Source organism: Gasterosteus aculeatus, chromosome 1, assembly GCF_964276395.1.
Source record: "Gasterosteus aculeatus chromosome 1, fGasAcu3.hap1.1, whole genome shotgun sequence".
Classification (NCBI taxonomy): domain Eukaryota; kingdom Metazoa; phylum Chordata; class Actinopteri; order Perciformes; family Gasterosteidae; genus Gasterosteus; species Gasterosteus aculeatus.
In genome coordinates, this window is record NC_135688.1 from 16,073,932 (window position 1) to 16,089,242 (window position 15,311).

The window sequence follows — 15,311 nt, forward strand, 5'->3', positions numbered from 1 at the left end:
TAATTTGGCTTGAATGAATTCATCTTGTGGAGAGGAAAAAGGGTGGCCGGAGATGTAGTTTACCTGGGACGAGGGGGCAGCTCTGCAAAGGTTGCGTGCTCACTCTGATTAGACATCTCAGTAGAGTGTTAGCGTGTTTCCATAAAACCCCAGTTAGAGAATAAAATCACTTGGCTCAAGTTGTCGGGGCTTCTTGTCATCTCGGATTCCTCATTTTGTGTCACCGAGCCTCCCAGATCTTTCTTGAGGCTTCCGCGGCTCAGTGAACGTCTGGAACCTGCGTGCAGATAACCGAGCGGCGGCCAAAGAGGCCTCTTCACGGCCTATCTCTTTCAGCTGTGCATTCGCTCAAGCCGGCCTTTGATGTGCTGGAAGTAGATGGCTAATTTGCAACTGACAAAAGGATTCAAATTGGATGACTGTGCATTTGGTAGGCAAGTGGGTTGTCTGAAAGCTTTGACAACGGCTTTGGCTTTAAGGAAGGAAAGAGGCAAAACTTTGCACGGTTAGTGCTGGAACCGCAATGCCATCTAAACCACCGTGGTCTGATTTACTTTGAATATCTTATTAGATGGGAAATGAAAGAAAATGCACTACCTCAGCTTCATGAGCTTTAGTTATCATTAAGTAACTTGATTTGCTTTGTCTCCACAGCCCGACCTATGACACGTATGACCTTGACAACGCCTACGATAGTGGCCAGAGCCTCCAAGCGCAAGATGACCGTTGCCACTTGCGTGTCGGCCAACGGGAAGCCCCAGAGCGTGATCAAATGGGAGACCAGGTTGAAGGGCGAAGCCACCCTCCAGGAGACGCGCAACCAGAACGGGACGGTGACGGTACGGAGCAACTACGTGGTGGTGCCGAGCCGCGAGACCCACAAGCAGAAGCTCACGTGCATCGTCACGTACCGGAGTGAAAGGATCACAGACAGCGTGGTGCTCAACGTGCAGTGTAAGCATCTGTTCTCCCGTGATAAAAAAAAAGCTTTTTAGTCTGTGCTTCTGCAAAAACCTGTGTGAATCTCAAGTGCCTACCAACCCCAAAACTTTAACTTGAAGCAAGGCAACCCAGTCAGGGTTTTTGTGGTCCGCCTACATATAGAGATTTAACAATATCTTTAACAAACCAATCAGAGCATACTGGGATTTTTTTGTCTTAAGCCTTAACAATTTTCCAATGCATTGTGTTTTGCTTCCTGCGTCAATAACACACATATCACAGCGGTTTACAGTAAACAAAAGGTCCCCTTGCAAACAAAGCACTTTTAGTTGGATGAGCAGAAAAGCAGAGTAGACCTCTACTAAGAATATCTTCATTGAAGAAATAACAATTTCAAAGACAGGTTTAAAGTATGTTTTTCGATTAAACAATATTCCTGAAACACTTATGTACTGTATGTAGGAGCTAACTGCATTTTTGCTAGATTAGGTTCTCCTATGCAGCTATCTTGCAGATGTGAGTTTTGCTCCCACAGAGGTACAGCAACGTGGCACACCTGTGGTTTTGGTTGTTGTCGTGAAGCGATGAACTCATTTCAGTGCTCCTCCTTTGCAGACGAACCTGAGGTGAAGATTGAGGGCTTTGATAAAAACTGGTACCTGAACCGTCAGAATGTTCAGCTGACCTGCAGAGCCGATGCCAACCCCCCTGTCACCATCTACCAGTGGAAACTGTGAGTGCAACTGAACTCTAACGAAAGCCATTCAGGCTCTGAAGACAAGACGTGTTGGAACAAAAAAAAAGGCCTCAATGAAGTAAAATAGCTTTATTTTATGAAACAGCCTTGCCAACATTTGTTTTGTATGTATTTATATATTATTTATGTATACATGGAAATTGTCCGCAAGGATTAAAAACACACCAACACCCTTCATCCTCTTGAGAAATGTGTTTCTGTTTGTTGTTTGTTCAGATAGGTTAAGATAAGACCTGGAACCGGCAGGCAGAGCTCAATGTTCTATTGCACACGCCCATATCTGCACGGCCACAGATATTTGGAGATAAACGGAAACAGAGCGCGCTTTGCTTCGCTTTTGGCCGTTCGCTTTGAAATAGGAAGGGGCCGGCATGCAGGTGGAGAGGGGTTAAGAAAGTGCCTTTGTTAGTGCCGTTGTGTTCTCTGGAGGGACGCTTGTCTCCGACGCACAGAGGGGAGGGGGGAGCCAAAAACTGGAGTGGAAGCCGAGGATTATGCCGGCATACTGCTAGGCAGACGTCACCGTTTTCTTGCCTCGGAGTCTTGCGCTGGAAATACATAAGCAAATAGAGATACAAACAAGTTTTTAAGGCCTGCAGGAATCGCGGAATAACCCTGGGTTTGATCTGCTCACGAGTAATTGCATGGAATTTGGTCGTGTCGAAATTTTCTGTGGTATACATTTGAGCACTGAGACCACTAGAATGAAACTAGAGTGCTTGCTGTAAATTTGCAGGGATCAGACTCGGATGGAAAAAATATATTTTTTTTAAATTGCAAAAAGTCTGTTCAGCTCTCCGAATACAAATTAACTTTTGTGAGCGTATCACTCTTCTAAATTATCGTATTATGCGGTAAAATTGAGAGATAAATGTGGCAATTTGTCGTGTAATTGCTCAGTGAAGGCGGGGTTGAGAAATATGTCATTGGACTCGAGTGGATGTGGATTAATAGACCATTGTGGCCTCATTGTATCTACTCTAAGGGCCACTGTTGGATTTTAATGAGGCATACCCCCCCCCCCCCCCCCTCTTTTTTCCGTATGCATAGATTTTTGCATTGAGGGCAGAAAACACTGAAACACAGAGCAGATAGAAGAATGTTTACCTGCTTGTCTTTTTTACGTTCAGTCTTTTTTATCGGAGGCAAAAAAGTAATTCAGGGAGTTAGCGGAAGATGTCGAGAAGAGGAGGAGGATGAAGAGATGTGATCGAGAAAGACGAGGACGCTGTGTTGACGGATAGGAGGGGACGGCCATTGCCGCACTTAAAACGAGATGCCAAATCTGTTGTGAAGGTTCCCCTGGGCTCCACTGTGGAGGTCAGCACAAGGCTGTGACGGAAGGATCCGGAACAGGCCGGCAGGATCGCGTCCCACTCAACCACACACACACACACACACACACACACACATACAAGAGGTGCAGCCAAATCCAATGAATAGGAATGCCTCCGATACAGATCCACATTATTCTCATAGGGAAGCTCCCAAGTTTGTATCTTTTTCCTTTTTTTCTAATTCACTTGGTTTATTCTAGCAGCTATTTGCACTTGGGAGTGCGGAGAGCCTTGAAATAAGCTACTACAATCTCGGGGAAGAAAAAAAAAATCGAAATCTTTTTGTCCTAGAGCACAAAGCCATAGCAATAAAACGCACACCCTGTTTGAACTTTGTTGTTTGATTTTTAAACGTTTGTTTGTAGGGCATGCTCAGTTGCTTAGTGGGCTTCACTGGGCACAGGAATACTAAGTAGGGGGAAAGGAGGATCAAACAGTTGTTCATATTCACAAATAACTAATTCACTTAACAGCGTTGTCTCTAACCCTGAAAGGGAACACAGGAGCTCCCTCCACAATCTGTCGTCAGTTGCTCCGAGCCAACGCACTGTGTGAATGAAAAGGAGGTTTTGTCAGTGCTGCTTTTTGCAGCGTGATCACTTGGAATGGGAAGAGTTTGGGTTTATCCGATACCGGGGCCTAAACTGATACTTCGTTTTTTTTTTAGAGCACAAAACAAAGACGGACGGATTGTCCGACGGGAGCTGCTGACTTAAATGAAGTGTTTCGGTCCGGTAGGTCCCGGCCGTATAGAAATGGCACCGCTTTTTTGGTTCCCAATCATAGTGATCTTCTCAAACTCCACTGTAATTAGCTAGCTCACGTATCTCTTTCGGGAAGATGGGATGCAACTATTCACGCTGGGTGCGCTGGGAACCGCAAGGTGTCCCTGAGCAAGACACCTAACCCATAACTGCTCCCTGGGCAAAAAATGTAAAAAGCCATGGGTTAAAAATGCAATGTAAGTGAATGGATAAAATAAAAGTGTCAGCTAAATGACCTGTAATATAATGTAATAATTAAAGGCCAATGTGAAGGAACGGTTCAGTTCCCCTGTAGCTGTTCATGACGCTCCCTAATGCCCCCCTTTTCTAATGACATTTCAGTCGGGTGCATTGACCCTTCATTTAACTTAAGCAGAATGTTTTTAATATGTTTTCTCCGGCACCTCAATGAGAATAAAAGCTCACATTCGGTATTGAATGAAAGTAAGGACACTCTCAGGCCGACTAAACAGATGGCTGCTGGAATAAAGATCTTTTGATGATACTTATTTCTTTGAAGCACAGAAACCATTCTGTTTCCTCCTGTTAAATCCGTCATTCATGGCCAATGTGAATTATTTTATTAGACCTGATTACAAGTTACAGTGAAGTTTGAACTGTAGCAGGTTTTTTTCCCCCCGTATACAAGGTTAAAGTTGCTGCACATTGGGCTCCACACAAACACACACGCATATTCAGATGTGTCACACAAATGCTCTGGATCTGTGGTGAATCGCAGCCAACCTTTCATTTCTGGATGAAATCAATTGGGCTTTGCAGAACCCAGCCTTTGATAGAGCCTCACCAGGTAACGGATTATTGAATCGTGACATTCTGTATTGAGGGGGGTTGCTTTTGCAGCTCCGTTGCATAACGCGTTACAACGCTGTCAGAGATTGCTGCGAACGCCGTCGTAGCTAGAGGAGAAAAAACATCTCTGCTTTTGAGTCCTCGGACTCTGACTGATAATTTGAATTTAACCGCATAAGGATCAGCAGTTTCTAATCGCAATTTCACGAAAGATTGATTAACAAATAGCCCGTCACTGTATATATTCCCCCCTGTCATCGAGGAGCCTTGTTGAAAGGCTGCTTAGCCTAAGTGCTTGGCGTTAGGCCGCTGTTGGCGTGAGACCACATTTCGTCGTCTCCCCGCAGTGTCTTTTTGTTTTTCTCTGGCGGTAGTAAATGGAGCATCACATTGTTTTTAATGTTCCCGCACACCAGCGGCTCACAAAATGTCTCTCTGACAGAGAGCGGCGCCGGGGAGGGAAGGAAGGAAGGTCTTTGCTGCATCCTTTATTGTTCAAAGAAACCAATGTCACCAGCACAGAGCTCACCGCGATCAGACCGGAGCACCGCTCAATACCGTCACAGTCGCGTTTGTAGCTCTACTTAAATCCATTCAGAGCCGCCGATGAAGCTGATCGAAGGGGAAGTCGGCAGGAAACACCTAACTGTCACGGAATTTGATACCCCCCTCTCACCCCCCAAAGCCTCTACGCTCCATGAAAACAGCTCCGGATAACAGAGCGGAGGGGTGCGGCATGCTCGTGCTCTGTGACCTCAGAAGTGTGCTGACCTGATCAAAGGGTATAAGCGAGTCGGAGCTCGGCGTGGAGATACAGCCGACCATGAAGACAAAGAGACTGGGCTCCAGGTCTCTTCGACAGCTCGGCATTTATTCTGAACGTATCGCTCGATCACTTGCCTCTCGTGACGGCTCCCCCGAGCTTTGAGTCCAGCCGTGTTAAAGGAAAAGGAGCCCTCCCCCCCACCCTCCCCTCTCCTCACCCTCCTCCTACCGCTGCATGTTTTGTATCCCACATGCCAAGAGAAATAGGCCTGTGTCCTCAGGTATCAACTGTGTCTTACGTGTTTGGACCTGCTGGGATTCTCCGCTGTCAAATATTTCTGGTATTCATCTCACCTTCTCACATCCAGGTTCTTGTTTTGCGCTAGAGACTCTATTTTCCCATGGACTTTGAATTGCTTTGCAGCTCCCGGGAGAGGGATTTTATTTTATTTCTTCCCTACTGAGGTGTAATGTAACTCGTTTTTTTCAGTGTATTCATTATTGCCTTTTTCTATCTCTCTCTCTATCTATTTCCACAGGTTGAACGGCTCCCTGCCCAGCAACGTGGAGATCAAAAACAACACCCTGTTCTTCAAGGGGCCGGTGACCTACGACCTGGCCGGCACCTACGTCTGCGACGCGACCAACGGCATCGGGACTCGCACCGGCATCGTGGACGTCAACATCACAGGTAGTCCGACGCCGGCGGTCGCTCCCGTTCTCGCGTCTCCTCCGTAGCTCCGGCATGGCTCGCATCAATACAGTACCCCTGCTCGCAAAACAATAGGAGTAGCAATTGAAGCACAAATATCCGTACACGCACAAGTACCGGCGCGCCGCTGTTCCCCACTGGCGGGGCGGTGCGGCTGGGAACCCGCCCCCACCTCCTTAAGAATCCTCTATATTTGTGTGTCCGAGCACCACACGTACACACTGCAGGAACACAACAGCCGCCCACTTCCACCCTGCCCTGTTACGCACCCATGATGCATGTGTGGGAGCGATACAAAGCAGGACTATTATTGGCGCCTAAGATAACATCAAGGAAATAAGGTGTAGGTTTAAGGTGAGGGTACTGTATTGGTCATAAATAGCTTGCATCATGCTCACATCTATCCAGGCGGCCCCCGTGCCTCTGTCTTTGTAACCGATTTCATTCTTTTTCTCTTCTGTCTTTCGGGGGCAACAAACTGCTGAACAAAACTGAATCAGTTCCTTTGGCCTGCCACTTAATCACTGGCCTCCATAGGAGATGATTTTTTTCACACAAAGCAAAAATATATATTTCATATACCAGATATGCTGCATGCTCTACTGTTGTCGGAATCGTCTTCTATTGGCCTCAGCTGCGTGTGTGGCATTGGGAGACTGTCACAGTTTTGCTCTGGTCGGACAAGCTGGAAAGTTGTTGTTTTTTTTCTTAACACTTTGCTCTTTGTGCTGCTGGGTTCCTGGCAGGCGGGGGTGTTCTAACTCGCATTGCTTTGCATGTTGACTCATGTTGCTTCCCTGGTAACTCTGCTCTTGGTGTGAAGTGAACAGCTGTGGCTTACAGTGTCAATGCATTTCTCTTTGCTCTGTTTCCCCTCTTTCAGTGTGTGATTCTCTACTGGTAAAACGGAAGGCTGGGACAAAGCCACTGTGTTAGGATGTGATGTCATTCACCCCTTGTGAGAGGTTGCCCACTATTTGTAGACTAGTTAGTAGTGTGTTAATAGAAATATGAAATGAGCAGCCTATGCTCATCATGCAGGAAAGTAAGGGACGTGATCTAGTGTCAGGAAATCACCCAGTGCCAGCGTTTATTGAGTAATTGTGTCACAAAGAGATGTTTTGGTATGAAGGACTGTCTGCCTTTCGAAAAAAGGCAAAACAAAAGGCACCAAAGTAATTTTATATTTCCGCTTTTTCATTGATTGCTTAAATTAACCAACCCCATTGCTATTGTCCCTGCAGTCTTTCTGTTTATTCTCATCATTTGTCCTTATAATTGTATCGAGTCAGTGAGGTGAATAATGCGTGGGCACAATAATCTGCACACATTCACTTTCAAATTGAGTCCCAACGCAAAATTTGAATCCCTGTATTTTTTCACCATTGTTTCCTTGAAGCCATGTTTGCAGGTTATTCAAGAACAAGTTAAAGGATATGTAATGACTCTCTTTGAAGAACACTCTCTTGGGTCTCAGCGGGATGTAGACTAGTCTCCTTCTGCATGTTTACTGTAATTAATACACTTAGTTATTACTTATAAAGAAAAGTGTTTCTACTTGACAACTTGATTACTTGATACTTTTCCTGCAGATGAAATGAATCCATCATTGAAGTCTGGAGTTCATGTAGCGTCATGTCGACACATTTGTACTTAATTAGCTGGCTGCTTGCTAGAACAATGCAGAGCTTCGACTTTGGCTGTGTTTCCCGATGGAAGTTTTTCTAATCGTTTCACCTGGAACTTTCTCCGTCCTCTACCTAGAACCGAACATTAAGGGTTTTACTTTAAGGGAACCCTTCCTGTGTTATAATGGTTCTTTTCAAAACCCTCACTCGGGATTCAACCCATAACCTTTCAACCCTCTGAGGGTACCAGCAAAATCAGGGAGCCATTATATGTTCCACAGTATTCCTGAAGAACACTCCCAGGGTGTCACAGTCCCTTTTTTTGGGGGGGGGATTTTAGGGACTACCCATAAAACCACCTTAAGCCTGGGTTTACTTTCCCATGTGTGCCTGCTGCCATGAGAATCATATCCGGCAGTCCTCGGCTCTGACGTGCTCATAAAAGGGCGATGCTGATGTTCACACTCAGGGTTCTCTACCAAATGTTTTGAAGCCAGCTCAACTACGGGCCTTTACTAATTCAGTTGCGTAGCGGATTTCAATCCGGCCGGGCTCTGCAGTAACATTACACAGTTAAATGAGGACAGCTCCTGGCTGTCCATGTGTGTAGGATAAGCGGTTTGACAATGAATGGATGGAATAATCAAGGTTCACGATCACAGATTTCTGGCGTGTGTGCTTGGAGGACCCATAATATCCACAATCGTTTAGGAACTTTTACTTCAAGAAAGCATTATTTTAAAGCCAATGTTTTTGGTTAGAAGTTCAGCAAGGGTTCCCATGGTAACCATGCCAAGTTAAATGTAAAAGAGCCGCCCTTCCCTCACAGAGACAAAAAGGGTTCCCAGTCAAATTGCAGAAGCTCGCAGACTGCTATAGCGGAGCGTCATCCATTAGTAAGGTTGCTTTGCGCTGCAGAGAGGGGTTCAGCAGCAGCTTGTAGAAACAGGAGCACAGCTGTCCTGCCCTTGTGTCTGATGCTGGTCCAACATGGATACGTTACAGTGGGATCATACGACCCGTGCACTCTTTGCTGATGTTGTGAAATGCTAGCCCCTGCTTGTCTTCTGCAGGCCTGTCAGCGTATTCTCCTGCGCCACCGCGGCACGCCGTCGGCCTCCCGGGATGTGTGCGAGAGCAAGTCGGCCTCTTTAGAAGACATTTCTGTGAAAGTACATCCGATTGTGGTAGACTTAGCATCAGTTATGAAGTTAAGATTAAAAATAGGCTTTTCCCCCCTCTAATTCTTTTCAAGTGCTCCGTGCAGCCTTGACATTGGCGGCGCGTAACGATCCGGTGGGGGGTAAAGAAGTATGCTGATGCTTCATTAACTTCAAAGAGCATCTTTGTGCCTCCCAACAGCCTCAGACGTGGCAGGTGAGAGATCCCGCCGCTGGCTGCTGTTCAAGCCTGCAGCATCGCCCCTCTGTAATACTAGCTGTGTTCTCTGCAGAGAAGGAAGGTGACCACGGCCACAGCTGCAGCACACATTTTTTCAACTGTTTGCAGAGCAAACAGAGCTGACAGTCTCTGGACTTGTGCTGAACGTGAAGTGGTTGTTTCTTTTCCCTGTTAGAGGGCACATTTAATTGGTTTTGGTCTGGCGAGTTCTAGGTTTTTAGAGTTAACAATGTCCTTTCGTAGCCAGCAGTACGCTCTGACAAACCTACGGTGTTCTATCAGGAGCCTGGATGTATCAGAATGCACTGCTGCGAGTTGCATCATTCATGGGTTTGGTAGTAGCCCTGTTTTTCCTTTTTTTTCATTTTGAAGTTTAGATTGACACGGCAATATACACCTGCCAGGGAAACCAACCCGCCTCCCAGTGTCAGGAAGATAAAATATCTGTGACAACTTGTTTGTATCACATTAAAAAGCTATTTTCTCACACTGGGAAACAACACTGATGGAGCACTTAAGGAAGGCGCATTTTAATCAAGCCCCTCAGTTTTGCCTGGACAGATTTGTGGGAGCCGCGTAACTGTCACCTCAGATAGCGGGGGCCACGGAGCACCTTGTTTCAATTAGTTTGGGGATGGTGTTTGCTGTGGAGATGGCATTGACGACGCTAAGTCACGTGGGCCGAGGCGGCTTCCTCCAAGGACACGTGTTCCGCAGATATGGTGTCGCTTGTCAGAATCTAATGAGCCACTCTCCCGTTTTAATCAATTCTCCCTCTCGGAGAAAATAAAAGAGGTGAAAGAGGAAGTTTGAGGGGGGAAAAAGCAGCAGGACGAGAGAGGGAGGAGGTAAGTACGCCGAGACAGCTTTTCTCGATGGGTGTCCTCCTAGCCAACACCTCCCTCATTCACATTCAGTCCAGAAATCTCCTGAGGGAAAGTTGACAAGTCGTCAGATCTGATTAATCAGCGGATTACTTGCGGGCATCGGAGGCCATGTAAAAAAAAAAACATTGAGACAATTAAACATCCTCGCAATGAAAGTTGTTTTTGACGATTCGCTCTCAGCAGCTTAGAACCGTCAGTCAAAACGTTGAAATGTTGCACCTGGGGAGCTGAAACCTGAAGATCCTAATTTAAGAGTGCAAAAATCAGTCTTTCATTAAGATAGTCAGCTTTCCCACCGCTCGGAATGAATTGATGCTGCCATCTTAAGTTTCTCTCCGGCTCATAATAAGACTTGATGAATGACCTTTTTGTCAGGATGGGTCACAATTATCTCATTACCACCACTGCAAAACGAGCTGTGTGTGTGTGTGTGTGTGTGTGTTTTTTCTCGGCAGAACACAGTTATCCGGCCTTGTGGGAACATTTCCTCTGGTGAAATCGGGACATTCACCACCGAACAAAATGTGTTTTCACACTTGAATAATCTTTTCAACTTATTTATTAACCTTGACTCTCCACCCCCTCGCACACAAACAGCACTAATCTTTGGGAGATGGAGATGGGGGCTGGACCGAGTGAAAGACAATGCATAATTCCCAGAGCATTAGCGGGATCAGCTGTGAAGGATAATATCAGAGTAGCTCAGGGTCAGGCCAGTGTGCGAAAAACCCCTTTCTTTTTCCTCCCGGTGAAGTCACTCACTCGTCGCAGCTGAGGCGCAGAGTTGCTTCGGAGAGCAGAGGAGCAGCCGGCTCTGCCACGGGGCTCCGGCGCTCGGGTTAAACTGGATGGACTGAGAGCGTTCTCATCAATTTAGCAAGGAGGCGTGAGGACGGATCCTTCTGTGACATCTGTTCACGCTCGCCTGAACAAGCAATAGTTCGCTCCCGTGCGAGCGAAGGAGTTTGATAGAGAAGAGGTGTGTGGAAGGGGGGGGGCGTCCAGCATGCACGGTGAAAATTTGATGAATAAAACATAGGCAGTCCAATGGAAATATAAATAAATAAAAAGGTATCCATGTGACCAAAGGAGCTGCTTCAGTAGGTCGGAGTCTCTTTTTTAGCATTTGGCATTTAAGTTGAAGAGATGAAGTAGATTTTAGACGGACAGGGGCTGAAGCGAAGCTGGGACCGGCGCAGCGGCAGGAAGACAGTTTACATGACTGTGTGAAACAGCCCGTGTCAACTCCTGGTGTTCTCTGCTTGTCACCGCTTTCTCTGCCCTCCAAACGTCCCAGGTTACCGTCACAAGCCAAGACAGCGAGACAAAGTGAGACACAGTGCTTAAAGTTGCGACCTGCACTTCCCCGCTCGAAATGTTTTCAGGCTCCACATAAGCAATGCAAACAAATAAGGCCATCGCTTGGAACATTAGTTGTGTCTATATAATTATTCCTAATCCTAGTTGGCAGGAAAGCACAGCAGAGTGGAGCTTTTTACAGCCTATATTTTAATTATTGAGCACGATATGTAACTCTGACATTATTATTGTTTTAGTGAGACTTCAGCTGGATGTATCACACACATTTTTGATTTGAAATGCATCGCTGGAACTATAATTAGATATTTAATAGACACGTATTGGCCCAGTTATTCTTCATTTTAAAAAGAAAACTAGCCTCTTATTCTAATCAAAGAATAACTTACTTACTGCGATACCTGCAATTGGTTCCTCGCGGCCACTAAACGCACCGCATTAAAGAACTGCTTTTACCATTTCACAGGACTTACCATGTGGCCGTAGTGGCAAAAACCTTTCAACTATCGGTCTCGGGCGAATCCCAAAACACTGTTCGTGGTGGCTCTAAAAAACAGGGAACTGTGGCTGATGGCTCGGCTCATTGTTATCAGGCGAGAAACAGACGGGTCCCCGGCTCCATCACTGCAAAGGTCCGTCGTTGTTCTTTCCTCCAAGGGATTGCTCTGTGCGATAAAACTCGCCAGACAGGCGCATCCACCAATAAAACAAGTGCCGAGCCACACGTTGCTGACATCTTACAGCAGCGGCGCTCCACGCAGCCGTTTGTCTCTCTTGACAGGGACGAGAGACATTATGATGTCAGCTTTGCAGTGTCTCCCCCAGCAATGTGAAATTTGTTTGTCTTAGCCTGTCACGGTGGAGTCTGTCTCAATCTGTGCGCCGTAGCGCATTCTGCGGCGTGGCCGTCTGCATTATTCATAGATCCAGAAGCCGCGCGGGTTATGTATCACGTGTACGTCGTGTTTATCATTTCCGCGGCGCTCGCTCCGGGCAGATGCGCACTAGCGGTCGGCGCCGTTTTCCCCCTCGTCGCTTCTCATCGCCCTCTTGAGCCTCTCAACCGGGCGCCTACAACAAACCCTGGAAGGGTTCGGTTCTGCGGGGCTGATGGAGGGACTCTCTAGGCAACCCCCCCCCCCCCCTGTCGTCGCCACCACAACCGCCGCCGCCTTTTTGTCCTCACTGCGGGAGGGTCCGCTCCATGCTCTGATCCTGCCAAGAGTACACCTCATTATCCAAATGAGACATTAGCGTGAGCCGCTCCTTTGCCTGCTCACGGTGGGCCGGGCCCATAAACCTGCTGCTGAGCTGCGCACCGCCCTGCACTGACGGGGTGGTTTGTGGAAGCATTTTGCATAAAATAAGAGGAGGAGGACGGGGAAGCGCCACTGTGTAAAGAGGGCTTTATTTAGTGTTATTTGGAGAAGGAGGTGAAATGGAAATGTCACCAGGGGGAGGGCACGTGAGAGCGTGAGTCGCATCAGGGATCGCGGTGATTTATCTCAACGTTTGTTTCTGCCCGGCTTGCTGTTTCGGCTCTCTGGAGGATATGCAGAGCAGAGGGATGTGGCGGACAGATGGAGCGGGGGGGTTGCTCTTCCTCCTCCTCCTCCTCCTCTGTCCGCCCAGTGTTGTGTTGGATCCGTCATGCCTCCCTGAGAGCCTGATGAAGTAGGTCAGACTCTGTCCCAGGGTCTGACCACTGGCTCCGCGGTGCCGTGTGGTGATTCAGTCATTAGACACACGCGGCTCCAAAATAACAACGAGGGGAGGGAGGAAAAATACGACAACAAGGAACCAGACGGAGGAGAAGCAGAGGGTGGGATTTGCAGACGTTGCGCTGACCACTCCTTCCTGGCTTAACGGCTGCCAAACGTGCCGATTAGATTGCTGCTTACCCTGTAAGTCACTTAGTACCACGGCCACATGCGGGCTAGCAGGGAAATGCAGAGATGCATTAATGATGATTCCTTGAGTGCGAACATGACTCCCCAACAGCATTGTTGTTTAGATGCCTGTAAATATTAATTGCTTATTAAATGCGTATTAAGAGTGATTATCACAACCAGTGTTGCACAAAATGGTTAAATCAACAAGAGCACAAAACACGCTTTCTGAATGTCTTTTTGAAGTCAACTACCATCCCCTGCTTAACATGTTTCCTGATTTGTCATTTTAGATGCACTTCTTGGCTGTAAATAGGGGAAATGTTGGGAATCTGCGATCACCAGCTAGAGGCCCTAAAAGCCCTGACAAAAAGGGTCCCAGGACCGTCCTTTGAGTCGTTCGGATCTTTCGCCCCCCCCATGAAATATATTTTTGTTGTTATGAATTTGAATTATACTTCAGAAGTTTGTAAACGCCCTACGTGTGTGTGGCGTTTGCATGCATGTGAGGAAAGCTCGGGCTTCTGTATAGTCGATGATAGCAGCAGGAGAGTCCGTTGACGAAGGGTAAAAGAGGAGAGTATTTGGGAGGCGAGTGGGGAGGAAGAGCTTCACCCCGGCTCCCCGGCAGCATATTAAATTCCCGTCAGTGATGAGCTTTCATTCGTTGTGGCAGCATTACATTTCCATGACTTCACGACCACTGGCACATTCAGACAGGGGGAGTAATGAGGATCGTTGGAATCACTGAACTAATGTGTCTTCCCGGTTTGTCTCCCCCCCGTCCTCACCCATTCATTATGCCATTCTCTATTTGCCGTTGTCACTCCCCAAAGCCTCTCAAAAGGCCCTCGCTTCGTCTTCTCTTTTTTTTTCTTTCTTTTCCTTCCTCGTTGCCACTCCTCAAACGCCGAGTAGCCCTCTGTTGTCTTTTTCATCCTCTGTTGTCTGCAGCTTGTTCCTCGTTTAGTCACATTAAAACACCACTCCCCGTACCGCTCTTTGAAATCCCTTCTCATTTTCCCAGCTTCTGTCACAACACTTTGCCCGAGTGATTGCGTTCAGGGTCAGGAATGCTTGTACCTGCCTCTCCTCCTCTTTGTCGTGTGCAGGCACGACCGGAGCACACCCAGAGTACCTGCAGGACGCCGTTGTGATACAGTTTCTCCCTTTTTTTTGGTTTTGATTTCTGCTTCAGATGTTCCTCTCTTACTATCTCTTACGTCTTTGAACATTTGCTGCTAGTTGTTTTTTATTGTCGCGTCTGAAATAACTGAAAGAAAAAGCTCCAAATCTGTTTGTTTCCGAAAGCCACCAATCTGGTAGTCATTCCCACAACAAGACGTCTGGCCTTTTTCTTTTTTTCTCCTTTCTCGTGGGCCACATTTGTTTACCGCTTGTTTGTCTCAAAGATTTGCTCCTGTTGAACACCAACGAGAACACTCATCGAGTTGTAGAATGTTCAGGAGGCAGTAAATCATCCACTCGAGCGAGTCAAAATGTGAGCGTTTCAAAATGGCGTGATTAATGTGCAACGCAACAGCGCAGGGTTTGCAGCGTTCGAACAGCTGCGGCGTTTCACGGTATCCGCTGCTTGTATAAATCTATCACGCCTTTGCCTTGAAAAATAGCCTCTCGTAGCACATCTTGGCACCTATTAATCTCAATAGTTCATTTTTAGTCATTGCTATTCAAGGTTACCCCCCTATCTGCATATTTCCAGCGTGGCATTAATAGACGCTGCGTTTTGTTTGCCCGGAACACTATCAGGGCTGCTGTGCTGCTTTTGAGGTCTTTTTTTATCTATCTCTTGGCAGGTGTTGCCGGTAGCGACGGCGCATGCTGTCGGAACGCCTCCTCCCTCCCCCGTGCTGTCAAACGCCCCTCCATTTAAAAAAAAGGTGTCTTATTATTAGTGTTTCTGTAATGTGATTAGTTCGCACCATGGCCACTCAAATTTCGAATCGTCGGATTCATCAAGTACACAAAAGGAGACAAAAGCCGCGTGGTGGCGAGATGGCTTCCCATTCTGTTATCTCTCCGTGTGTGCATGAAGGCCAGTAAGCGGATGGGAGGGTGTTGAGTTAATACGACCTTGCGGA

At 47.1% G+C, this 15,311-nt stretch overlaps 1 protein-coding gene across 7 annotated transcripts in view; it reads left to right on the plus strand.

Moving 5' to 3' along the window:
- Positions 1–15,311, plus strand: part of nectin1b (nectin cell adhesion molecule 1b) — a 137,763-nt gene that overhangs the window by 47,349 nt on the left and 75,103 nt on the right. For all 7 annotated transcript variants that reach the window (XM_078105024.1, XM_078104950.1, XM_078105032.1 and 4 more), the window contains exons 3-5: positions 655–954; positions 1,558–1,675; positions 5,915–6,066. In XM_078105024.1, coding sequence (XP_077961150.1) covers positions 655–954; positions 1,558–1,675; positions 5,915–6,066 — 570 coding nt within the window. The remainder of the gene's footprint in view (positions 1–654; positions 955–1,557; positions 1,676–5,914; positions 6,067–15,311) is intronic.